Source organism: Salminus brasiliensis, chromosome 10 (assembly GCF_030463535.1).
Source record: "Salminus brasiliensis chromosome 10, fSalBra1.hap2, whole genome shotgun sequence".
NCBI lineage: Eukaryota > Metazoa > Chordata > Actinopteri > Characiformes > Bryconidae > Salminus > Salminus brasiliensis.
Genome location: NC_132887.1, coordinates 29771155 through 29798747, shown reverse-complemented (window position 1 = coordinate 29798747; position 27593 = coordinate 29771155). Strand labels below are relative to the sequence as shown.

Below are 27593 nucleotides of genomic sequence, written 5' to 3'. Positions count from 1 at the left end.
AAGTAAAATATTTAGTGAGTCGGCTGGATTATTGTATTGGAAAGAATCTTTGCAAAAGAACCGATTCGTTCGAGTCGGTACATCGCTTTAACTAGAAAACGAGCTGCTGTCTGAGAAGGGAGGGTGTGTTTCTTCATCCACCTGTAGGACAAACGGCAGCTTGTGTTTGGTGGCTAGATGTTTATTATAGCTACGGCTGTTCTAGCTTTACGGGGAGGAGAACCTCGTGTTTTGAGCTAGCTAGAACATCGGGTTCTAGGCGATATCTGTGCTGCAGGTAGCTCTGGCTAACACTGACGTTACGGTTGGGGACGGCGCGGTTTGGGAATGTCAGGGTCGGGGCTTGTTTCGCACTTGGGAAACGCTGGCTGATATTTCCTGTTGGTGAAAACTAGTCAGCACAGTTTTCACCCGCCGAGCTCGACTGGGTAAGTCTGCGCTGCACTAAATGAGCAACGAAAAATGGCCTTATCCCAGCCTTATTTACCGCCGAAACGCCTGTAGCTGGTCAGTTAGTCAGTCAACTTGATGAAAACACGGACGACACGGCAACACCTAGCACTGCTAACCGTTAACGGCAGCTAGCTTAGCTGGTTAGCCATTCCCTTATCAATAGCCGTGTGTGTGTAGCCTCATTATAATGACAGCGACGAAACTCCACGAAAAGGTTTCAGTTATTTTACCACGAAGCTTATTAAGAAGGTGAATTTCACTGGGAATCATTTTCGGCCACTTCGGGAAGACACCGGGAACTTCCACTGCCAGATGGTGTCAGAGCAGAAATTTACGTTCATGAGTTTGGAAAGCAGGATGTTCTCACAGCAAGAGCTGGCAAGCTTCATATAATGGCTCCTATTTAGGGAAAAGCTGTGCCAGCAAACCTGGAATTGCGAGAGAAGAGAAGAGAAGAGAAGAGAATCAGCCTGTCTGCGTCTGAAGCTGCCTGCTGTTGAAGTCCTGGACCAGACTTTTCAGTGTAATGTTGAAGGCGTAGGCCAGCCAGGAAGGGAGAGGTCACCTCTGAACACCAGGTCCAGCTGCTCTGGTGTCACCGATGTGGTCTTTAAGGTTAATCTGTAGAGCCGTGAGTGGGATTGATTGAGGCTTTGTAGATACAGTGACTTCTAAAGGGTCTGGACTTGGACCTTTGTGCAGTCTGGATGGCTAAAAAGCGGAGGGGGCTACCATGAAAGTGTCCACTAGTGGTCAGAGAGAGATCAGTGTGAGGTCTGTGGTGTTTGGAGGTGGAGGAGTGACTGTTTTACACCTCTGTGTCAGGTCAGACTGCTGGTGGGTCTTATGTTGCTCCATCCGTCTGTGTGAAGGCCTTTGATTAACCCTGTGACTTTGCCCTGCAGGATGCTAGCTGAATAGGCTTTCGCGAAGCGTGTGAAGATGAGTGTGACATCTTGGTTCCTGGTGAGCAGCTCGGGCATGCGGCATCGCCTGCCACGGGAGATGATCTTTGTTGGCCGGGAGGACTGCGAGCTGATGCTGCAGGTGAGGCTTTACACACGTGTTGTGCGCAACACACACACACACTTACTACAGCCGGAATTGAATACCTCTGAAATCAAACCTGTTGATTCTGTTTGAGTGGGAAAAGGTAAATCAGAGGTTTGTCATAAAGACATTTGAACCGTATTATAGGTCATTTCTTGAAATTAGGTTGCTGGAGTCATCCTTGCATAATAAAATGTTTGGTACATTGCTGTGTGTATTTATTGATTTGTAAACACATCATACCAAAACTCAGCAGTTAAAGCAGTCGTTTTTTGTCACATCGGAGTTGGAGACAACTTGGAGTCTTTACTTTAAATGATTGAAGGTAGGGCTGGACGTTGTGATGAAATTTATAGCCATCATGTGGAAAATACAATAGCATGTTGATATTGTCAGCACTTCTACAACATTGAAGAACAGCCTGTTGTATTAAAAACTGAGCAGAATTTGTCCTGGTTAACTGCATTAAATTACAATCATCATTTAAATGGTCAGTTTTTAATACTGAAACAATAAAGGTGGCACCGCAAGTTCTTTTTGTCCACTGCAGCGTAATGTGAGGAAAAATATTGCGTATTGTAATCTATAGTGTATTATGTTAAGGGTGTTGGTGGAAAATCAGTGCAAATATGATTGGAAACTGTAAGGGCGTATTCACACATTTGTCCCGAGTACACAAGTCTGCACCCAGGACCGATTCTAGGCTTGTTTGGGAGAGGGGCTCATTAAAACAGGAAAGGGGAACCGAGGGGAGCACTGCATTGTGCTGATTTCCCTGCTCTCACACGCCTACTAAACCTGGCAATTAACAAGTGAGTTGAATCAGGTGAGCTTGAGCAGGAAAACCACAATAGTATGCTGTAATCAGGATGACCGTTCTCCAGCCCTGCAGTAAAATATTGCACATCTTCGTTTACAGCTGAAATCCAACACTTTTTGAGCATTTGGTTGTTATTTAGTTTTCCATCCAGTTTACGTTTCAAACCAGTGACTTCACACACAGATATCCCTTTATCACTTCGTGTCTTCTTATGTGTCAGCTCCGAAGTCTGTGAGGGCTGGTGTCGAAACCTACTTTGTGAGCTTTAAGTTAAAGGGCCCCTGGTGCTGCATCCATTGTTGGCGACCTAGAAAAAAAAAAGCCTTAAACAGTCTAGTTGGTTAGTAAATTTACAACTTGGCTGGGAGGCTACAGAGTTTTTGAGTAATTGTTCGGATTCAGTTCAAAAGTGTGACAGTCATTCAGAACGTTATTCAGTGAAATGTTAAGATGAATCCGAAGATGAAGTTCTCCTTTTAAAGTATTAAGACCATGCTGTACGTGCTGTATTTCAGTATGTTTGTTTAAGGCGAAGGTCAACTGGGTATTTAAAGATGATCTGCTTAGTTGAAGGTGAGGTTTTTCTCACTTGCTTGAGGGACAACCCAACTGACACCGTGTTGGAGAAGACTTGTTTGTGTTTTGGTAATTGTACTACAATAGTCTTACAGCTATTTGCCTTCTCTACTACCAGAAAGCAACCCTGGAGTCTCTCGCCATCTATCCCCACCCCCGCCAGTCTCCTCTTGCTTACTCTACCCTGCCTATTTAGACCGCTGGAAAAAAAGAAGCCTGCCTTTTAAACTGTTTATCCATTTTGCTTTGCTCTGTGGTTAGTTCAGAATGCCTCCTTCACCACAATGGTTAGCTCAACTCAAAAGCTCATCCTGTCCATATTCATGCATGCTGACTGTGTCCAAACCTCAGCCTCTCCTTTTTTTTCAAAAGAGGCCAACCTTTTTTTTTTTTGTAGTAGAAACGCTCATTCTTTCTGCTTATGTGCACACTGGTATTTCCCTAGCATGCCTCCCAGCCACAGGCTTGTGCTAAACCATGTCAACATATGGAACAATGCAGCTCTAAACTCCAATAGTGACTGTGGTTTGGAGTACTGTAACATGAGTCTGTAATTTTGCGTTCAGTGACTTAGTGATCAGAAATAAGCTTGCTAAGCTTCTGCAGCTAGCAGCCTACCTGCACAGCGTTTGTTCTAACAAGCCTGACGAGGCCAGTTTAGTCCGGGTATAAATAGAACAACTCCTCACAGTGACCGAGGCCGTGAACATTGAGACGCAGAAGCACGTTTCAGGAGGAATACGCTGGTCACAGCCAGATGTCCCTACCTAAGCAGTGAATGTCCCAAATACAGGCTTGGCCTACTCCTTTCTTATTATGTGTACAAGCTACTGCAAATGGGATCAAGGAGATGAAACTGAGAAGAAAGTAAGGGTAATAACTTGGGCGGTCTGTCTTAGTTATTTTAGTAATCAAGCAATTCTTCCACAACCACCTGATTGCAATTTTTATGATCACTGTAGCTATTTTCCATAGCGGCTAGCTTACAATCGCACGCTCCCTTTGCGACAAGCACAATGTCAGTCAGTTATGTGTTCATCTGTTTGGTTCAGACAGATGTATGACCACCTGCCTAAAGTGCTGTTGGTGCGCCATGTGCCACAAAAACCGCTCACTCTACGAGGCTTCTGGTGAAGTCCAGTGGATATCTGGCACTGACACATTAGCAGCAGATCCTTTTAAGTCTTGCAAGTCGACAGGTCGAACCAACTGGGATTGGACCTGTTGTTCCGGTGCATCTCGCAGGTAAACAGTGCACACACACCCGTCCATCATGTGATGTAAAAGAAAGTGGGGCTAGGTGGCCTTTTTCAGTTTCTCCAAGGCTTGAGTGTCTGTTGCATGGCCACTCTGACCAGTCTGCAACTACACAGCCCCATTCACAGCAGGGTACGATGCACTGTCTATTGGTTTTTGGATGGTTCTGGAAGAAACAACATTTCTGGCTTGTGCAGCAGTAGCTTTTGGGCTCCCATCCCTGATGCTACTTTGTGTGGTGCCCATTCCCAGACCACCAGGAACAGGAAGAAGTCGATCTGATTACCTACCCATCTTCAACATCCAACACAGTGTTTACAAGGACAGGTTTTGTCTTTGATTTTCTTGGATTGGCTGGAAAAGTTTGGCTCGTCAACAACCGAAACAGTGAACCGGACCATACTGAGCTTTTTCGAGATTCCTGAACACTTTAACTAAATTGCTGATTCATCAAGGCTCTGTAAACCCAGTTCATCACATTGTGAGATTACTTGTGACAGCCCTGGAAATAATGAGCACTAAAAGCATGGCACAGCTATATTCTGCTTGTTAAATGCTCAGCATTGCTGGACAATAGCTGGGGCTCAGTAAGCAGAAGAGTGTCCCTCCCTGGCTTTGGACACAATGTCACAAACTCATAGAGGAGCCTCTGATGAGCACTAACAAGGCTGCCCGTGTGTCTGGCACCAGTACACATCTCCCAGCCTTTGATGAATGGAAGATAAGACAACAAACGATAGTGACAAAATAAGGCTTCTCTGCAAATTACGCTTTCCGCGGGACGTTCACTGATAACTTTATCTCCGCTGCTGCTGCTGTTTACATAGCCAGTTTATTTTGAATGGGTGTCTCTTTGGGCCTGTCTGTTTTTTGTGCTATAATTGCCTGCCAATATCCATGTAGTTTTCTGGTTTTCCTTTGTGGTGCCTTCTTTAGGTGGCTGATGGTTCGTGTTAGGAGTAAGTAAGTCATAAATACAACAACAAAACAGTTATCTCTAACCTTACAGGAGAAGGCAAATGCTCTTATCTTTTAATGTGAATCATTGTAAAGGCTTTATTCTGAGTGACTGTAGAGCAGTTGTCTTTGTCAGTTCTGATGGCCCATTCATCATGAAATCTTGGTGCAGTGTGAAGAGAAGCTGCTGTGTTCATATGTTTAAAAAAAAAAAGTATAATGTAATATATTGATACTAAACTTTTTAGTTTACGCAATGCTGTATTTTCTGTTTTGAAAAAATAACCAAATAAACCAGAAATTTGTTCTTGAAACCCATGTATACAGTTTCCTCAAACATTCTGACATTCGCCAATGTTTATTTTGAAATTTGTTCAATTTACAAATGACAAATGCTCTTAAATTGGGAAAAGACTTCTTGGGCTGCATTATGTTTCATTGTCTTGCTTCTTCTTCACACACACGCATTATTATGGTACGGTTGTTTATATCTGAAAAAAACATTGTTTCTAATAATACCAAAATTAAAACCCTGTACTGCCAAATCCAGTTAAACAGAACTGTCCAAGCTCTCTCTCTCTCTCTCTTCTATAATGAAACACACAGTTTGTGTACTTGAAGTGCTGACCATATCAGAAAAGCATATTGCGATCTCGTGCTAATGATAAATTTGGTCATGTCACCATGCTGTAGGTGTATGTTGCGTTAATGAGGCTTCATTATCTTGTAGTTGAAGTCCTCAGGTTGTTCCCTGTTGCTAAGCTTCTTTGTGCCCAATATTCTTTTGTCCCAGTCTCGCAGTGTGGACAAACAGCATGCTGTGATCAACTATGACCCTGCCACAGACGAACACCTCGTCAAAGACCTGGGCAGCCTCAATGGGGTGAGTTCAGAGTAGGCTTTCTCATTCACACGCAGCTGCTTCTGAGTATAACTCAACACACACACAGTTTGTTATTTGTGGTATGCCGCCAACTGTTTGAATATTCAAAAGCTTAAGAGATAGTCATTTTATATATTCCAAATATTTGATTAAACAAAATAAACTCATTAAAGTGAGGGCAAATACTTTCAGTCTTAGAGACTTTCAGAATTTCAGATAGGCCTGAAATGGTAATTGAATAGGCTTACTTTAAACAAATACTTGGGTTTCCGGCCACTTGTCTCACTTAATTTTCAGCACAAAAAAGGTGCATGCTGCATTTATATTAGTACTGAAGTCATATTGTATGTTTGTGTAAGTCGCTAGAATGTTCTATAATATGCAACTTAAAGTTGGATGGTTTTGTCCAGGCATGCAGAGTGCTTTGGCCCGCTTGACAAGACTGTTGCTAGGAGGAGTGACTGCAGTAGAAGAATAGAGGGATCTTTATGTCTTTGAGTTGTTCCTTTTCCTCTCCCACAAGTTATCTCCTTGTAACATTAGCACTAAGAGTTATGACTGCACTAGAACATAAGTCGAAGCTGCATTCCTGCTTTGTAGCTGCTCGCAAGGCCGTGGAAAGAGAGGTTGCATGTATTCAGTTGAAGTCGTGTAGATAAACAGTGTTGGACTCAACAGAGCTGTTGCCAGGAATAAGCTTTGGCTTCCTCAGTCTTAAAGAGAAAGATGCTTTTCCTTTACCTCGATCTTCTTCTTTTCCCCTGCATTGTTTGCTGTTTGCATGTGTGTTGTGTTAAATGTAACACTTCTGGCTTGTCAGTTTTATTTAAGAATTTGCCGACATGTGAGAGTTGTTCTGTTCACTCACCCCTTGCCTGTCCTTTTGCTGGCCTCTCATGGCTGAGAGTCTCGTTATATAACCGGCACGATCTTATTAATGTCTTAACGTGCAGACATTGTGGCTTAACTTTTACTGGGAGAATGGCTAGCTGCCAAGACACCTCTGACAATCCCCACACACCCTGTTCTTAATGTGGTTAAAGACTACACAGACCACATTATTTTTCATTGCCTTGCTTCTTCTTCACAAACAAACATCATTATGATAAAATATTAGGGTTGATGGCTTTCCAGCTGCAGTTGTTCTTATCTGAAACTCTTCACCTATTTAAACTGGCTTTCATCCTCAGCACAGTACTAAGATACCCTTATTAAGTGTCATCAAAGATTTGTGCCCTAATATTCTGCTTCTTCTAGTTTTTAAATGCTGCCTTAAAGTAAACCAGAATATATGCTGCTACTTATTCGCCTCTCTGGGATTAGCATTACCAGTTTGGCTCACACTATGTTTCCAGTACTTTACTGGGAGATGTCATTTGGTTACTTTGTGGCAGTATATATCTACTATTGATGCTGTTATGAAAGGTGTTCCCCAGGGATCAATACTTGTTACTGCTTTTTTTTGGGGTGGGCTCCCTGGTAAATAGGTCATGGTCTTGAATTTCATTCCTATGCTGTAGTTACCCAGATTCATGTTGGCATTACACTCATACTAAAACATTGCCCTAATGTTTCTTTGGCTTTCCTTCAGGGTTCAGGGCTCGTCTTGACCTGTGAGGCTCTGAATGGCCTGGCATCGTATATTTCTGGCTACTCTTCCTGCTTCTTGTAGTCCCCTTAATATCAAAGCATTCTTGGATAGGAGAAGGACTGAATTAAACTGTTAATAATATATATATATATAATTATTATTATTAACAACAAATAATAAACATTTTATCAATAGTTTGTGAATAAGGACCATTGTCTCTAATAGTTCCTATGTATGTATTGTATATCACTGCTGATTTTGATTTACGTTCATGCTGCTTTGCTTTATAAGGTTTGGGCAGTGTTGGCCAAACTAAACTTGCTGTGTCTACCTAGCAGCTTTTTGCATGAGTTATCTTCTGTTTCCTGTCTCTGATCTGCAGACCTTCGTAAATGACCTCCGCATCCCTGACCAGACCTACATCACCCTGAAGCTCTCGGATGTTGTTCGCTTCGGATATGATATCCTTTTCCTCGCTGGAGCATTACAGCTGTAACCATACAAAAAGAATTCCCCTAATGCTAATCCTCTACTTTGAGTCAGGGGTTTGAGATTATGGTCCGTGCTAAGCTGAAAATCTCCTCCACTCTCGCCTGGTTGCACCCTAACCAAAAAAAAAAAAAAGAAAAAAAAAGAATGGAGTGTGCAAGAAATTCCGTTTAGACAATGGCAAGTGAAGCAGCTTTCTTGTTTATGAGACAGATTTCCCAGGGAGTGTGCTGCTGCTTGTGTGAATAAGGTCAAAATTATACAGCGCTCAGCTATGTAAGAGTGGTGATATGAGCAACATATAAGCATTGTGGATCTTTTTTTGTGTGTCCCTGTTTTGTAGTGTTGTTGTCTCATACAGTACTTCCTATGCTCATACAGTATTTCTCTGCTCTGCTGACTCATTGTTCATGCTTCACATGTTCTCACTCGGTTAGATCTTAACTCTTCCCACATTCTCACGTTTACATTATGGAGCGGAGTCAACACAAGGTTCCAGAGGAGGCCCTTAAGGTACATGTGTGCATGTTTTGATCACTTCTGAGTGCCTGATCTTTCACAATTCTAAAAGGCTATCAGTCAGGCTGTCCTAGTAATTAAACACAAGTAATATTTTCTGTGTTTTGGGTGTGTGTGTGCAGGTATTCTCTTTTAAACTTATGAAACACAAGTTGGTGCACTCACACCTGGTTATTTTGTGCTTGTCAGCATGAGAAGTACACCAGTCAGCTGCAGATGGGTTTGAAGGCTCTGGAGGCCAAGAAGAAAGAGCAGACGGAAGAGAAGAGCCATAAATCCACAGAGTCGCCTCGCTCAAAGCTGGACAAGAGTGAGCGCAAATCTGCCACAGGTAACATTTAGCATTTTAAATGCATTTCACAGCATGTTTTCTCCTCATCCCAGAGCTAGATAAGCAATCAGCCAAGACACATTTAATGCCAAGGCTTGTTTCTTTAGTGTTTTTGCACTGGAAATGCAAGGCTAATGTAGCAAATAAGTAATGAAAGCCAGACTCGGTCAGGGAGTGTGAGCACTAAACATATCATGTGAATGGTGTAAAAAGCTGCTCGTACTGACATTATTGGTGAGCACCACAAAAAACACATTTATTGTGAAAGCAGTTCTAGACTTCCATTGCTTTTTGGCTGCATTAGCCTCTTTTTTTCCCCCTTCTGCATAAAAGTAATAGAATAAAGTTTAGATGCCAAGCTTGTGTTGACTAATTTTAGAGTATGAGTAATGAAAGCCAGTACCCACCAATTATCATACCATCCTAAACCTTGTTTGAGTATGCACATTAATGGCTAACGTGGGGTTTGTGCACGTTGTGGGGTTGCGTGCCAGGCTTCTGAGGTGGCTGAGGTAGCATGGTTTAGGCTCTTTGACTGCACGCTGTTCTTCTGATCAGAGGAGACAGTTGGTGTTAATCTGTGGAACTGAAGGACGTAACACCAGCACAGGTAACCACAGTCGCTGATGCTGTTAGCATGTGCCATGATGGGATTAACACCTGGGTGCGAGGTAATCCTAGTCTGGAATTGCACTGCAGCCAGCACTGGTAAGATTACCAGTTCAACACATGGTGAAATCAGTTAAATAACTTTCTACAGCACAGTTCTTATTTAATAAGAAAGTCATTTAACACTGAAGATTGGATTTGGTAATATTCAATTAGTAATTAGTGAGTAAGTAAATAATTTATTTGGTCCAGAATAAAATGGTTTGGTTATTTTGACATCCTTTTGGTGTCGTGTGATCCATAGTTTTGGTGTCAAAAAAAAAAAACCCACAAAGCGGTTGATGCCAGACTCTTTTATGGAGGCTGTATGTAGGCACAGCTTTGGGAAAGTAGTTTCCTCTGAGGAGCAGGATATGTAATCTGTGCATGGTTTGTGTGCATTGTGTCCACATTTGTTTCCTCTTAAGCACATATCCTTCCTCCTTTATAAGCTATGATCATTTATGTTTTCTTATTTTAGCATCTTGCACCTGAACCTTGCATTCTGAGCTACTTTTGTGTTTATTGCCAACCAAAACATCTTCATCTTGTGTAATTAGTTTCACACAAGGACTGTAGAACACATGGACAGAGTGGTTCCTTTTCCTACCATTCCAATCAATATGAAGCCAGAATTGTCCCCCTTGTTGTCATGTTTGCAATCAGAGACTGCGTCAAATCCCTCTGTGCAAGTTATCTACAGTCCGCAACAGGTTGCAAATCTCCAGTCCAGGACGGCCAGTCTGCAGCAAAGTTTGGTAGTTGCTCTACTAAAACACACCCTTTTTATCTGGTAATTAATTAAACACAGTTGGATCAGGGGTGTTTGAGTAGGGCAACTACCAGACGTTGTTGGAGACCGGCCATTCAGGACTGAAGTTGTGCACCCCTGCTTTATTGGCAATTCTCAGCGCTGATGATATAGGTCCTCCAGTTTTGTGGTTTATGTGCTAATCTGCTGTATCCTTTACTGGTAGAGGTTACTGCGGTAACTGTGTAAGTTAACATTAGCTAGTCATCTTAATCTAGCCAGCACATGGAATGGGTAGCTGAAGTACACAAGCTAAATTGTACGCACAACCGTCTGCTTGTGTTTTTGGTGAGTAATTTTAATGTCCTCCAGAACGACTTGCACTTAAATCATGTTACACAGGTAGGCGAATGTAGCATTAGAAGTCTTGCACCAAAGACTATTACTGGTATAGTGTGGTGTGTTTGCCTGGCAGGAGAATCAAACCCTTGTCTACCATGGGGGAGGCGATACCTACAATGCTACACCAACCATAATTTAGCCTTGAATTGTGCACCAAAGGTCCATTCAAGCTCCATAGAAAGAGATGCAGAGATCTTCTGTGCTCGGGGTCAGGGAGTGTGAGCACTAAACATATCGTGTGAATGGTGTGAAAAGCTGCTCGTGCTGACATGATTGGTGAGCACCACAAAAACCACATTTAGTGTGAAAGCAGTTCTAGACTTCCATTACTTTTTGGATGCATTAGGAATTGGAAAAAGTTTGAGCAGCTCTGTTTATGTGCATTCTGTATCCAGCACCTAGGTTAATGTATAGACACACTCTGAGAGAGGCTTAAAAGCAGACTTTGCTGACTTGTAGCATTGCGAAGGGCACTTCTATGCCCACTTTTTTCGAAGGAGTGTGGAGCAGTCTGTAATGCTGACTCACAGTCGGGTGTGTCCAACCCTGCCCAACTGCTAGCACTGTGTTGCATGTACAACCACATTCACTTGTTGTTGCACACTGTTGCCATTTCACAGCTATCTTGGCAGGATAAAACCTGCATTTTGTAGGTCACTGGTTCCACCAACCTACATAACATCTAATCAGGACAAAAAATGAATGAGGATCTTAATACGTTTCAAGATTGGGGTCTTGTGTATGTGGTGAGCTGCTTGGATATTTTTGCTTGTCTGCGTAGAACCAAAGGAATGCACCATGCCTGTTCCTTGCTCTCCTTCTGTTGATACTACAGAGTGTCACTGTGGCAACAGAGGCCTGGGGTTGTACTCCTTTAGTTGACTCTGCATTAATGGGGCCAGCCATCCAGCATGATGGTTCAGCTGGGAGGGACAATAGGCTGTGTGTTTTTGCTTAGCTGACCAGCTAACTACTGTGCTTCATGTTACCACAGAGAGAAAGATACGTCACAGACCGAATTGTGTGCCACATTTACTAGATACAATTATTGGATATTGATTTATGAATTATATCCATATTAATTAATAAATACATACTTTTTTAAAATATCCACACTTTTATTGCATTTATTGCAATAACTCTACAATTTATTTTCTCTGTAATGCCAATCCAAACAAATCTAGTTCCCACAATCACATTATTAGTGGCCCCGTTTTATCCTAGTGATAAATAAGAAGGTACTGTAGGAACATTTGGGTTTCTTTACACCTTGCATTGACATGCGTTTTTGGTGCTCAGATCACATTTGGATTTCAACAGTCCTCAGGAAAGGCCAGTTGTAAACACCCTAAGACACATTCTGATTGGATTGGGTCTTGTCCACATTTAATGCAAGTGTAATCGCGTGTACTCAGGCAAGCAGAAATACATCTGTTAAAAAAACGCATAATTACTATGGATCTTGGTTTATCTCTTAGCGTTAGGCATTCTTTTAACTTTTTTTATTTGATAATGTCTCCTCATAATGCTTGGAAGGAAATAATGTGACGCAACACACATGCCGTTACCTTCTCAGTTGAAGACTGGGCAGTAGCAACATTCATTTGTTTAGGGGACATACTCTTTGCATTGCACTGATGAGAAGATTTCTACTTTTAGCTCAGGTTGAGATATTATAAGCTGTGTAAATACTCTGTTAATGCAAATATAATTAGTAAAAGACTGGTTCATTGTGCCTGAACACAAATGCCTTTTGTTTTAGCACAACCCATTATGATCTCTCTAGGGCACAGAGTTGACCTAGGACCCTCTTGAATACTACAAGTTGTTAGTTGTTTAAAGTCTTGTTTAATGATCGTTTCTTCTTTCTCCTTCTTTGCTCTCAGCCACAGAGCCTCCAGTCTCAAAGCCTACTCCTTTGTATGGTCAACCTTCATGGTGGGGTGATGCCGATGAGGAGAAAAAGGGTCAGCAGAGAGAGCCAAGTGCAGGTCTGTAACATCCTGACTGTGCCACGCTGCTATTGATTGCATAGTTTTCATTGTAATCAGTAATTACATTTGATGTTTGTTTTTACCTGAAGTTACCTCTTGGAAATTGTCGCTGATCTGTGCCATCTGGTGAAAGTGAAAGACTGAAAGGTTTTTAGGACAGGCCAGTGAGCACAGCCTTGTGACGGATTAGCGCCACTTTAAGCCTAAGGAGAGTTAGGAGTCATTGTTTTCGCCAATTTCCAACCTGGAACACAAACGGGGCAGTTTTATTTATTTATTTAATTTTTTTTGTTGTTGTTGAATGCAATATTCCTCCAAGTCAACCTAAAAGTCATAGAACAGCACTTTTAGAGGATGTCTCTTTGTATCTTTGTATTTTTAGCTTGAAGATCTGAGGGTGTATTTACACTTCACACTAGGTTTAGTTAAAATGAACTCTTAAGCTGTTGCTCTGTTAGTGCGGTGAAATAAGCATGTCCTTAGTTGAACCCTGGTATGTATCAAATAAGCAGACTAAAGCCTCCTGAGGTGGTCTAGTGCAGTTTGAACGAAGCATATGGACTGCTTAAAGGATGGGCATTTCGTTCTTTTGGTTTTATGTTATATGCACTGATCATTAAGCCACTGATGTAAAGTGAATACCATATATGAATTTGGTTTCAGTGGAACCTGTTAATAAGTGTGATCTATTGGGCTGCAACAGAACAGTCATTTCTGAAGATTTTGCTGGACGCATGAAAACTGTGCTAGCTCGAAGCTACTATGACAAAGACCAGATTGTGATGCCTAGACGATCGGGTCAGGGGTCCAAAACAGCAGGTTCCCAGTGTGTTGACTATAGTTACAGTATATAATATGGCTTTAGATTAATACACTGTAAATTATCACTTTAATTGTAAGCAGAAAGGGAAGAAACAGCCCAGTGTTTGTATTGGTGCTTAAAACCTAGATGCCCAAGTTTGTCTAGTTTCATGCTCATGCTTGTCTGTTGTCACAGAGTACCAGAAGGAAGACTCCAGGCATGAAATCAATGGCTCCACGTCTGAACATCAAGATGGCCAAGGCAAACCTGTCTTCTCCTACCCAAAGGATGAAGGTTACTTTGAGATACCTACTAAGGAGTTGCAGTCAAGGCCCAAAACTGCAGAGCCCGAGGTCCAAGTGATCCCCACAAAAGACACGGACAATAGGGCACCCCCTACACCTCCCGTAGTACAGAGTCATGCCTCCTTCACAATTGAATTTGATGATTGCACTCCTGGAAAAATCAAAATCAAAGACCATGTTACAAAGTTCTCCTTCCGCCAACGCAAGACCCCAAAGGAGTCAGTTTGCACACCAACAGAAGTAATGTCTGCGGAGAGCAAAGTGGCTGATTGGCTGGTGCAGAGTAATGCAAGCATGGCAAGGAGGAAGTCCAAATCAGAAGATCTCTACAGCACAAAGAGCGACCTTTCTATAAACAAAACAGTACTGAAAGGTAAGCAGCAAAACCTACAGAAAAGCAAACACCCATGTGATTTATTTTAAAAGTATAGAGAGTATGAGTGTGATTCCACTTGCAAAGAATGCACATGGACACAGGTAGGTCATTGTCACCAGTAGCGAGAAGTCAGAATATTCAAATGTCAAATAGTCACGAAAGATGAAAGTAAAATAGTAAATTATGATTTGATATTATGCAAATTAGACAATGGCACGTCTGAACATAAAAAATGAAGACATGTCTGAACTCTTTAAAACTTTACACATATCCCCTGATTGCTGGAAAGTGCAAATAGCCGTAGTGTAGGTAGCAAGAGCCTGCTTGTGTGTGCCAGGTACATCCATGCTGTCAGAGAGTGTGTTTTTTGCAGCAGGGCTCATTCTCGACAGGCTTAATTCTTGACTGAACCTGGAGCACATTGACATGGTTTTTATTTTCTGGTCAAGTTCAGGTAAAGCCTGGTTACTTACTCCAATAAAGGCTACGGGATATAGTAATGTGAATGTTTGTCTTTTTACCCTTGGTATCGGTAATTGTCATGGGGGAGAGGGTGGTTATAATATTTAAATAATTCAGTGAAAAATTGAATAGCAAATTTGAGAGAAGTGCCCATCACTAGTCACCAAAGGTCTGTGAATTATTTTCCCACCTCAAAAATTGTGAAGAAAGGGCCGATGTTGAAATCTCAAAGCAAATGTCTGTGGGTAAAGGCTGTAAAGTTAAGATATTCTATTCAGTACAGTGTGGTCAAGTGGAGCATCATTGACAGATGAAAAACTAAAGTAAAATAAAGTATGATCATAATATAAATGCAGTAACAATTACTAAGTAAATACCATTTAATATTAAGAATGAATATTATATGAAATATTACACAAACTGGCGTCCAGAGGTGGGCTTAAGAAGCATTCCAGGTTGCTGGGGCATGATGTATGCTTAAATTAATTGGTGTTGTCAAATATTGGTGCGTATCAATACTGAAGCAATACCAGTAGTCAGTTTTCCAGGTTTTTATCTTAATAATTATGTAAATCATTGTACATGTTTACAATGAGAGCCGAACGCTAGAATACAATTATATACGTTCATATTGACCAGTCAACAGGCACTTCTGAATTCCAAGTTTACATGAACTTTAATATTGTGATGCTTTTTAAAGAAAAGTTGGCAATTGGAAATTTGGGGCAGCTCTGATGATCTAATCAATAGACATTTATTTATTCAATAGATGGTTTAGGTGTTTTAAGTTTGATGGTATATTGTTTTAATGTTTTTGTTAGATGGACACCATCATGAAGATGGAACACAGAGTGACTCTGAAGATCCAGCCTCAAATACACAAGATGTCTCGGGAGCAGATCTGTCGCCTCCACGACTTTTCACTCCTCCAGAGAGGGAAGAACCTCCCACCAGTTCAACACCTCGGTCTCAAAATCAAGGCAAACAGGAAGCCCAGCAAGCTTTTGTCATTGAGTTCTTTGACGACAATGCACGCAAGAAGCGTTCACAGTCCTTTACCAATAACCTGTCTCCCCCAGAGTCCCATGTGCCCCTCAAAAACAGAATAGAGAAGACAAAAGGTCCACCCCAGACTGCAGACCAGGCTATACGCAGTGCTCCCACTCAACAGTTTACCGTTCCCCTTAAAGGTTCTGGTGGCTTTCAGAGAGCTGGATCGCTGAGAAGAGAGAAAACTGACGTTCGTATCAGTACCTCTAACTTTTCCTCTCGCTCAGCTTCTTCAAAAGCGTTCAATAGCGTTGGACGTAGGTCCAAACTGGCACAGGACTTTGCAGCGGAGTTCCTCAGGGTATCAAAACCCAGTTTCACCAGCACCTGGGAGAAATCCCAGTCCTCCACACCCTCACCAGCTTCCGAAAGAGTCTCCATGATAACAAATAATCCTTCTACTCTGTCTCCACCACCTGTCTCAGCTCTAAATACAACTCGGGACTTATCACCCTCCCATGAGCAACCGCTACTCTCGCCCAAACCCGCCAATTGCACAGATGTCAAGACCACTAAAGGTACCAGGCCAGAAGAGGATGACAGCTTGAGTGATGCTGGCACCTACACTATTGAAACGGATGGACCTGATAAAGAGGTGGAAGAGGCACGAAACAGGATTGATCAGGTATTTTTTTTTTTCTGTACAAGCTGTTTGCTGAATGACCTAGCTTAAACATGAGACCAGAGAGACATGGGCATATGTGGTGGAAAAATCCCAGCAAATAGAAAAGGAACTTGAGGTTTTAAAGTTTCAAGTGATTCACAAGTATGCTTTGTGTAATGAGTGTGTTTCTGTGTTTCCAATTTAACATGGGGATTTTTAAGTAGCAAATATAATTATGGGTAATTTTCAACTGCAGAACTGAACAGTTCTGAACATGGATGTTAACCATTCTGGTGACTTTTCCACACGGACGTGCTTCGGCACAGAACACTTACAAACCGGGCTGAGCCCTGTTTTCTCAGCACGGTTAGCTAATCGCACTTGGGGTCAGAAATTTATTGGGTGGGAGGGCTTAATGATATAGGCATCAATCACTTTCCTATGCAGAAAATCACAGAAATCGTATCCAAGAAGTACATTAGTAGTTGTTCCGTTTCAGCACTTTTAATGTGAGTTGGTTATTAGTGTGGTGATGAGCACACTGACTGTATTTCGTCTTTTATGCCAGGACCATGGCTGTAGCTACTTGTTAGCGTAGTGCTAACTACATGCTGAAGTAGTCACACACTTGCATCAAACCTCAGACTTCTTGAAGTGGATTTCAACATTATTTGGGACACTACATTTACATAAAGGGGCCTCCTTGGAGCGATTTGAGACTGCGTGCAGATTACGTAATGCTAACAGATGACTTATGGCTAGTAAGCTTAAGCTAGTAGTTGTAGTTATAGTGCAGGTCTTAAGAACAAAACTGTCGGGTTTAATTTTTTTGTGCACTTCTTGGATTTACTTACACAGCTTTGGGGGTGGGGGGGCTGAATTTGTTCAACGGGGCGCAGAATGGTATGGTGCGGCCCTAATAACCATTTTATGCCATTAAATATGCAGTAGAATGACTGCGATTGAGCTCCCTTCTCTATGTAGATGTTTAGGAAAAACTGGCAGGGCGTTCTCTTTGGTCACTTTGAAACAATATGCCTCAGTGTATTCAGGTTACACAAAAGCAAAAACCTCAGTTAATCTGAAGTCCACTCACCCAGAGAGACTGTGTTATACCATCCCAGTCCACTCATGCATGCTTTGTTCCTGACAGGTATTTGGTGTTGGTGAGTGTCCTGAGCACAGCAGTCAGCCCTCAGGAGCAACAGTGTATAGGACAATAGTTGGTGACAGAGAGGGCCTGGATAGCCTTCCACTTAGTGAGAGTAGTCCTGGCCCAGTACTGGGCCAATACCCAGGCCTTAGCGACCCATCCATGGGTCCAGCACAGGTAACCTCACACCTGGGCCCTGAATGCCATTTTGCTAATTCCAGGTCTATAGCTTGGGTCAGTCTGTCTGTCAACCAATCAACCAATCATTGATTTGAGCTTCCACTGATTTCTTCATGTTTTTAGGGGGCCAAGCATTTAATAACTTTTTTTTAAATTACTTACTTACTTGTTTAATTCCTTTTCTGCCATGGGATTACAGCAAAGTGTGCTATATTTTTGTTAATACTGTGTCCTGATCAAATATTTGTTATTAAAAGATTGAAACGCTGTATTATGATTATATTGCCGCTGTTAAAAATATATCTCCATTTTTGTCTGTTTTTAGTTTTGTTTAGCTGCTCAGTACACTGTGTGAATACTTCTGGATGAATAGACCAATAGAAATGCTCTAAATTACTCAGATTGAACTTTTTTTATTTTAAATTGACTTGCATTTTTGCATTTGACCATTTTGGAGATACGCGTTTTGTTATTGAACTGCGATAATGTCTGAATTGGTTGTTAAATATATCTGAAAATATCTTGGCAGAAAAATGGCTAGCATTACACCACTTGTTAACTTCTAAAAACATGCACTACCAACCATTTATGTCCAATGGCAGTAGTGTATTTAATCCTAGGGGTGTCCTGATCAAGGCATATTTTAACTACCCCTCAGCTATATTAAGATGTAATGCTTGGCCCCTGTAATTGTTTCTGCCCCTGGAACTATTTCTTGGTTGTTGGGTTTTTTTTGTTTTGTTTTGTTTTTTTTTTTCCTTTGTGGTCTCTCTTACTTTTTCCCTTTTTGTGGGTTCAGCGGTGATGGGTAAAAAGTCAGTTTCTTGATATATGCAGTAGCATGTAGAAGATTAAAAATTAATCATTCTGGCAGCATAATTCTGAGTTGACATCATACCAATAATTAAGGTCACTTTTTAAAAAAAATGGAAATAGTAATCGTAGTAAATTAATTTGGATGTTGTGGCATCTATACAGTAGTTTTCTCTTTCTTTTCCACAGGTAGAATCAATGGTCTTAACTACTGGTAACGCCAGGTGGGTCTCTCGCTGGGCTAGTTTGGCTGACAGCTATTCAGACTCCGGTTCAGCGGCAGGACTCTTTGACATCCCAGCACAGATGGATCTTGCAGGTAGCTGTAAGACTTCTTTTTTTCCCCAACCTATTTTGTACATTTTATTTATGCCAATAATTGACTTATTTATTTGTTATTAAACCTACCATTCAGCAGATGGACGGATCATCCATCAGACTATGCTTAATCGAAACCTTGACAGCACAGAATCGGAGAGTGGTCCAAGTTCTAGAGCACGGCGAATTCTTCCCCAACTGCCTTCCATGGAGAAAACAGAAACTCCACCACCCAGCATTCACGTGCAGTCAGACTCTTACCTACCGAATGTGGAGAAAAACATACGAGGTTCACGGCAAAAAGAAGACCTGCAGAAATTATATGTCCAGGACGATCTTGAACCAGACAGCCTAAGCGATGCCAGCAAGTCAGATGACGGTTCCATTGTGGAGCAGTGTAGTAAAACTAGTTCTGCAAGACCAGAGAAGACATGGTCGGAGACTAAAAGTCAGTCACCGTCTAAACAAGAAGTCTTTCCTTCTTCTGGTGGGGTCAAGATGGTAAAGGACCAAGATTGTACGCCAAAGTTCTCTACAGCCACCATAACTAGACAACATGGCAGCCACAACTCTGACAAATCCAATCATTCTCCTCCCAGTAGGGAAGCCTCTCAGTCTGTGGAAAACTCTGTATCTCTCCTCAGACAAGAGAGCTTTACCAAGGATAGGTCCAGCGATGACATCCATTTTACAAGATTGCCTCATATCTCAAGTCCATCGTCCAGCAGCGATAAAAATGCATTCAAAGCTGTGTGCAGCCAAGACACTCAATCATACCTCAAAGAGACTGAGAACGTTCTTGCAGCTTTAGAAGCCAAGCTCCAAGTGCAGAAGCATGACGGTGCCCCCTGTCCTCTGGAGGACTCACTTTCTGGGGAGTCAGATGTAGACACATCCAGTACAGTCAGCCAGCGTAGTGGTAAAAATGTCACTTCTGCCCCTATTAAGCCAGTGGTCCTTAGTGGACTCTTGAAGGACAAAAGGTCTTCCAGTCAGCAAGTGCAAGAACAAAACTGTTTCCAGCCTTCTGGTGTTTCTGTGTCTCAGGTGTGCAGGTCCAATCCAGCAGACATTGATTGTAAAGGCGAATCAGATAAGCGCATGCATCTACGTCATAGTTCAGGGAAACATGGATCTCTAGACTTCAGCAATGAGCCTCAGAGCTCCACTATGCGTCAGTGGCCAGAAACCGTCTCCGACCAGGAGTTCAGCTCCCGTCCAACTCATAGGAAATACACTACTCCACTTCAGAAAGAGAGCTCCAGCAGGTCCATAAAAGGTGCAGTGGCCCAAGCACTGTCGCGCTCAAACAGCCTTTCTGCACCAAGGCCTACAAGGACCTCCATGCTACGCCGCGCGCGCCTAGGTGACGCATCTGACAACGATGGTACTGAGACTGATCGCACATCTCAGAACTCTGATGCCAACCCTACTCGGTCCCAAGAGAGCAGGAAGCTTTCCCGTCTGGATATCTTGGCTTTACCGAGAAAGAGGACTGGTTCTTTTACAACACCTAGTGACACAGAGTCTTCTGCAGGCAAGACTGGCTTTTCCAACCGCAGCTCAGAGTCTGGATTCTCAGTGCGGAAGGCTTCAGTGCCGGACACCAAAACTAGTGCACAGAGGAGTTCAGGGGCGATAACCCGGCAGCCTATCATCCGTGGACGATCAAGCAGCGCGAAGTACGCTAGCAGCACAGCTAGTGAGTATGGTCTTACTCAGAGTTCCATAGAAATTAATATATATATATTTTTTTTACACGTTATTCCTGATAGATGTATGTACTTTCCTCCACGTTTTGTAGCGCGTTGTAAACATTTTTAAGACAATTTTTCCAGTCCTCGTGCTTGATTCTGCTCTCAGTAAAGGAATCTCATCTTTTGCTCTGTAAGTCTCTGACTCAGTGGTAACAGTGCTTTTTGTTGCTTTCCACTGTGTTTAGTGACTCTAACTAACAGGCCATTGTACTTGTTCTCCAGTTTGCTAGTGTAATGGGGTTTCAGACACTAATCTTTGATTAAAAATCTAATGATTACCAACGAAAGTGCTCATTGAGTGGGCTGTTAACTCCCTGACTCAGTGAGCACTTTTGAGGTCACTTTAAACCATTATTTCTGTCAGTGGGACTTGGGATCTGGGTTTTTGGCTCTTTTCTCATATATTTGGTCTCTTTCTCTCTCTTCCTTATTTATACTTTACTTTCCACTGATTACCCTGGTGCTCTCCAAACTTTCCTCAATGCAATTCCCTGGGCCAAGGCTCCAGGAGACGTCAGAAGGGCTCAGACTACACCTCCACTTCAGAGGAGGAGTATGAGTCCAACCAAAGCACTCCTAAACATAAACGCTCCCACCATTCAGGAGCTTTGAACACCTCGAGAACGCAGAATCTTGGCCCAGTGCGGCCTGTCTCAAGAACCAGAGACTCTGAGGGGGAGGGACACGAGAGTGATGCCTTTCAGAACTGGACAACGCACAGTGCAGAGATTGCGAGGTAACAAAAACCCACATATATACAGAGCGTCTGTACTGGGTAAAAATCCCAGGGATTTTGTCTGTTAAAATTTTGCATTCTGATCGATTGGCTGCATGTTGGTTTTCACATTAATATGCACTGTTTTAATCATTTCAGTGAGTCAGCAGTAGTGAAAAATATTGTGGCAAAAATAAACTAATCAGAGCCTGAGATACTCACCAAGCACTTTATTAGTAACAGAGTACGGCCTCCCTTTGGTCTTACAACAGCCCTATGTCTTTGTAACATGGATTCCACAAGGTGGTGGACTTGTTCCTTTGAGATTCTGGGAAATGTTGACACGAATGTCACACAATTCCTGCAGTTTTTCAGGTGCACTTTCATTATGCTGTCTCCTGTTCAACCACATGTCAAAGTGTTCTATTGAATTAAAAAAAAAAAATACAATCACTGAGATTATTTTTTTATTATTACATGAAGCTGCTGACCTGTATCTGCATAATTTTATGCATTGTACTGAACACTTGGCTGATTTAAATTCTTGCATGAATGAATAAATATACAGGTGTAACTAATAAAGTGCTTGGTCCCTGAGGTATTTTACAATCCCAATAACAATTATTTTTTTCTGTAATTTTGTTTGATAGTTCTTGCCATGTTAAACAGTGAAGACCATCAGACTAGATAATCACTAGATTAAACAATAGACTTGCAAGACTGTCCATCTTGTAAATTAATGACTATTTATTTATTTAATTAAAAATTTAGTTTAAAAATATTGAAAATTTCAAGTTAGGTAAAATAATGTACGATTGACTTTTTCAAGTCTTTGATATTTGTTGTGTTTCTGAAGCTTTTTTCTTTGAGCAAGATATGTGGTGTTCTGTGGTAGGTTAAGTCAAGATCTGGCTAAAGACCTGGCCATTCTGGCTCAAGAAATCCATGATGTTGCTGGAGATGGTGAGCCTCAGAATTCTGCCTCTGTTGATTCTGTGGAACCAGGGTCTGCTATATCAATCTGTGAAGAGGTAATCTTTTCAATGTCTTAAACAGTTTCTCGCTTCTAAAATCTAGGTTATTCTTGTGTTGTAGAAGAACACAGCTAGTGCAGTCGTAATATGACTAAATGTTTTAGAGCCCATCAATAACTTATGCTTCCATTGTGTACCTGTGTGTTTGCTCTTGAAGTCTTTCATAGAAAATGTATAAACATAAGTATGATATCTTGGTACATTATTTAGCTTTCCCACTTTTATTAAGTGTTTTATGCTCTACTTGGCTTTCAGTTGCGGCATCAGATTCCAGAGACCAGCCTTAATTACCCTAAAGTTCCACCAGTTTCAGGTGTGGTCAGGAACTCTAACCAGACTACTAATGATAAAAGCCTCAAACAACAGAGCTGGAACCAGGAACAGGTATTATGACTCTCTCAGACTCCCTTATTTCCAACTTTCAGGTTTTTTTTTCTCTGTCTCTGTGTAAATTTCATTCCTTCTGATTTATTTGGTTTTCATTATTTGATTTATTTTAGGTTGCCCTGGATAATGGGATGCTGAATCCTGTCTCCCAGCTTTCCATGGCTATCCGAGAAAACACAGAGCAGCTGACTGAAAAAATCAAGTGAGTTGTCAAATTTAAGTCCGTTTTATTGCCTTTGGTTAATTCGCATTGTTGCAGTTCTTTGAGCACTGCCATTGATGAAGCCTCTTCTCCCTGAATGTATTTAAAATGTTATAGACCAAAATAATCATATAACAAAAATGTTTTAGGCATCAGGCTATGCAGACATTAAATGCTTCCAACATCTGGTTCCCATCACCACCACTATGAACAGTTCTGCCTCTTGGTCATTTTAGTTATACAGATTTTTTTTTTTTAATCAGTGAAATTGCAGAGATCAGGCCCTCTTCAATTTCAGTCTAATTTTGTTCTCAGCATTTTGTATGATTTATAAAAATTTACCTACATTTGACTAAACATGCACAACCAAGATCTATGAATGTTATTTAAAAAACACACATTGCAAAAGTCTCTTACCACTACTATTTTGATTAGATTCTGATTTTATTTTTTATATATACACACACACACACACAGACACACACACACACACACACACACACACACATCTCACAAACGCTTAGGGGGTTCGAAATTGGAATGGGACTGTTACAGCTCTCCAGACTCTGGGAGGATAAATGAATGATGTATCTTTGCAGAAGGTATAATACATCCACTGTAATTCAATAAGCACAAAATAAAGAATTCTCCATGCATGTTATGCATGTTTGCAGTGGATTAGTCTCTGCCCTGCTCTGTTTACAGTTTTTAAAGGAAAACTACAAAGCATAGATAATTTTGCATAGTGTAATTTGTTGTCATGATATTTTGAAGCTATTTTAATGCCCTAAATTCTCCAAAAAAATCAGGATTCCCAGTGCACACCGACCAGGGAATTAAATCTTTAAAATGATCTTCCATAATGGGAAAATGTTTCGGTATCAAACATTTTACTGCTTTATGTAGTCCTTCCCTCAATGCTTGCTGTAATGCTTGCTGATCTTGGTTGTTTTTATATGTAATTCTCAATTTGTGTCCTGTCAGGCTTTTATTCCATAATAAGACAGAGGTCTGGGAAGAGATTGAGGCAAAGGTCAATGCTGCTGATGAAGTTCCAACTATGGAAACCCAAAACAAGGTAAGTTCGTATTTCTGAACACTTACTTAGATAATGATGCTGCTAGACATATGGGCTCTCCCTGCATTAGTTAAAGGAATAAACTAAACATGACCTGACCCAGATACGGTCAATCGGCCAAGACATGTTTGATGTTTTTCATGTGCTTCTTTAGTTCAGAATTGGAGATGCTAGGCTAATGTTGCCAACAATCATTGGAATCTGCCAGAATCTTAATTTGTTTAATTAGCGTGCAGTACTATATGACATGGATGTTTGTTCTTTTTTGTTTGTTCTTGTTTGTTCATCTAGCTTTTCTAAATATTTTTTAACCCCTTTTGGCTGCAAATTACTAATCAATTTACAGTAAATAAATTTAAAGTAAATAAATAAATGGGGGGCACAACAAAGAATTTAGTTAAATGGTGTGGGTAGAAATTTTAGTGTGCCATTTAACTCTGTGGAGAAGTTTATCTTTACATTTATAGACTAAAGTAAGACAGTTTTCCAAACCACATAGATTTTTCTTCCATAAACAGTGAAGGTATGTGCGCGTTTTGAGTGGTGTTATAGAAATGTATGTATGTAAGGAGATACTATAGGTGACCGTTAGAAGTGGCGTGTTTGTTAGCAATGTTAGGATAGCATCTCCTGTTCTAAACTAGCACACATCAGATACCAAGCATGTATGTCTTGACTGCATCTGGTGTACATGATAAATCACTAAAGCTTTCACTGAACTGTTACCTTAATACACTATTTCTCTGCTCTAGGAAATAACGGCTATTCTCCGAGACCTCAGAGGAATCCAGAAACGGCTGGAAGGTATGAATCATCATCCTCTTCTCCTCCACTTTTTTTTTTGACGCTCAAAGGGCTGATTTTATTTTTCGCACATAAAACAGTTGAATACAACATAGTGTTTTAACATACGCAGTAGTCTTCATATGACGTGTGTCAAAATTGCCTGTGTATTTCATCCTCCGCAGTCATCAACAGAATCATTGAACCCAGCGGGAACCCAGCTGTGGCCAAGTCGTTAGTGACTGGGGGCCCATCTACACCTGGAATGAGGACCTTCAGAGTTTCTCCCAGAGACTGGAGAACCACTTCATCTCAGCGTGGTGGTGGTGGTGGGGGTGGTGGTGGACCCTCAGCCGGCAGTCGGCGGTTTGGTAGGGGGTCTGAGGGGGAAGGTTTTGTCGTGTGAGAGTGATTTAAGTCCTCCCTCTCCTCCTGTCAACATGCCGCTGTTATTGAAGCTGCTCGTTTGAACAGTCATTGGTGACTAATGTTAGGACATTCAGTGACCAGTGTGCTGGGAGCATGCAGAGTTAAATACTTGATCAACCTTAAAAGATTCTTTCTAAGGTTTGGCGTTAATGGGGCCGTTTGCACTAAGGTGTATATTGCACCAGGAAAAAAAAAACGTCGCAGCACTAAATGATTGAGGGTACAATGCTGGTTCATGTTGTTAAAAACTTGGTATTCATTGTGTAAAGCAGGCTTTCGAGGCTGTTAGACTGGGAGAAAGGATTTTAGGCCTCTGTGGCCTCTCTGACGACACTGTATTTGAGTTGTATCATTTTTGTTCTTCATTTGATCTTGGTTAAATGTGATTGACATGAAAAGGTAAGTTAATTTATGAAAATATGTAACTTTATTCAGGGTATTTTATATACTGAGGATCATTAAAGAATGTACTACATAGATTTATTTGTTTATTATTGTTACCATTTGTCACAAGTAGTAAAGAAGGCACTTTAATTCTTAGATGTTTCTTTGTATGTAAATATTTTTTTCTTTCCTTTCCAAACTGAACTGATGACACACAAAAAGGCAGTTTGTAATGTGCAGCTGCATCCATGTAGCCAATGCAAAATATCTTCAGACTTGTATTTCTATTCTTTTGTCCACATTCACTCTGTACAGATCGGAGCTCCTAAAGAAAACTGACATTTCCATGAACTATGAATACGGCAGAACATGCAACACATATGACATCACTGCTGACATCATTTACTTCATGGCTACTACACTCAAGTGTATGCAGTTCTACACACAGGGAGCATTAATGAGCACATTTTTACCTACATTTAAATGTGAACATGGCTTAATTTTCAATGATAGATATACTCTACATGTATGTCCACTTGTTTGTGGACACCCCTTCTACTGAATTCATTAAGTTACTCCCAAGTTGCACCCATTGTTGACACAGATGTGCAAATGCACACGTGTGTGCGCACACACACACAACTTGTCTAGTTCATGTAGAGAAGTATTGTCAATAGAATAGAACCCTCTGAAGCAGATAAACATGAACCTACTGACACCATGCCTAATGGCAGGTGTGGGCTAGAGGGGTATAAAGCCCCATGCATTGAGCTGTGGAATGATGGTGCTCCATCCAATACTTTTGGGTTGAGTTGGGGATGAGGTGGAGTGGTGTTATATATATATATATATATATATATATATATATATATATATATATATATATATATACTAATTCTTTAAATACCTTTGAATACTAAATACTATTAAATGTTTGATTATACCAAAGAGGTTGTGTACAATCGTGGTCTGCACTTCCATCATCAATACTGTGTTACCGGAGTACAACATAATGAAACTGATGAGTTTTGTTTTATTGAAAGTGTGAACTTGAGTACGAGTCATGTTTGATGGAGCACAACACAGAGAAACTTACAAATCAGGTCAATGAGGAACCCTAAGCCTCACTTCTCACTTCCAAAGCGTCCTCAAGTTGCCATAAATACTAGCTGCTCATGTTTGTATTTAAGAGGAATGTAAATGAATTGAGGTGCATCTGTCTACTCTGCATTCCTCACTCTTTGACAATCGTAACGTATGAAAGCTAATGTAGTCCGTGTGCAATGCTGTTGCCTTGCACTGATGGAACACATGTCCCTGTTCTGGTTTCAGGCTCTGATATAAAAACTGCTTTCATTTCCTCTTAACAGAGAGTGAGACATTTCAAGTACAGACTGTAGTAAAGATGTAAACACATTGTTATTTAAGATGGTGGTGGATTCCGTTTGAGAAGGGTTGCAGAGTTCTATACTCAAGCCCAGCTTAAGTGTAAGGGACTTCTGTCCTGTGAAACGTATCAGAGGTACATATTGTCTGGAGGGATGATTGTTCTAATGGAAATGCTGCTCAAGTTGTAGTTAAGTTCTCTGTGCTCTGCTTTTGCACAGCAGCCAGTTTCAAAGAACTTCACTTGCCAGAGGTTGGAACTGACTGGGCACACTTTGTATCCACCCCACTTTTTGCTCTTTCTGTTGGTTTCCCTATATTCGTCTTCAAACTGCCTACTGTGAGACTGCCTTCCTGTATGTTTTGACTTCCTTTTTTAAATCTAGTACCCCATCGAGCAGTCATGAACTTCTGAAGGTACTAATTGTTTGGATCTGAGGTCTGCAGGAAGGTAGCTCTGGGCAGGGTTGAACACCACTGTCCTAGATGTTTGAATGTAGAGCTAAAGCATCCTGAAACCAAAACGTCCAGCAAAAGACCTAGACCTTCTGTTTTTTTTGTTTTGTTTTGTTTTTTTGAAGGGGGGGGGGGGGGGTTTCTTGGGCATTTTATGGGTTCTTCTTAAAGGATACTTCTACCATTTGTTCTTTAGAT

General features: G+C 41.2%; 1 protein-coding gene across 3 annotated transcripts; it reads left to right on the top strand.

Moving 5' to 3' along the window:
* Positions 1-116: 116 nt before the first annotated feature.
* Positions 117-27528, top strand: cep170ba (centrosomal protein 170Ba). 3 transcript variants are annotated; one of them, XM_072689758.1, is made up of 19 exons: positions 117-428; positions 1359-1500; positions 5907-5996; positions 7970-8050; positions 8533-8589; positions 8785-8926; positions 12614-12718; positions 13719-14201; positions 15488-16341; positions 17474-17650; positions 18656-18785; positions 18882-20486; positions 21043-21277; positions 22152-22287; positions 22546-22674; positions 22791-22879; positions 23864-23957; positions 24710-24761; positions 24926-27528. In XM_072689758.1, exons 2-19 carry the CDS (start codon positions 1396-1398, stop codon positions 25144-25146), a joined length of 4785 nt encoding a protein of 1594 aa, XP_072545859.1. In that variant the 5' UTR covers positions 117-428; positions 1359-1395; the 3' UTR covers positions 25147-27528. The 3 variants fall into 3 exon arrangements, with proteins under 3 accessions (XP_072545859.1, XP_072545860.1, XP_072545861.1); XM_072689759.1 differs by lacking the exon at positions 17474-17650; XM_072689760.1 differs by lacking the exons at positions 22152-22287; positions 22546-22674; positions 22791-22879; ... (1 more) ...; positions 24710-24761; positions 24926-27528 and having other exon boundaries at positions 21050-21251.
* The last annotated feature ends 65 nt before the right edge of the window (positions 27529-27593 follow it).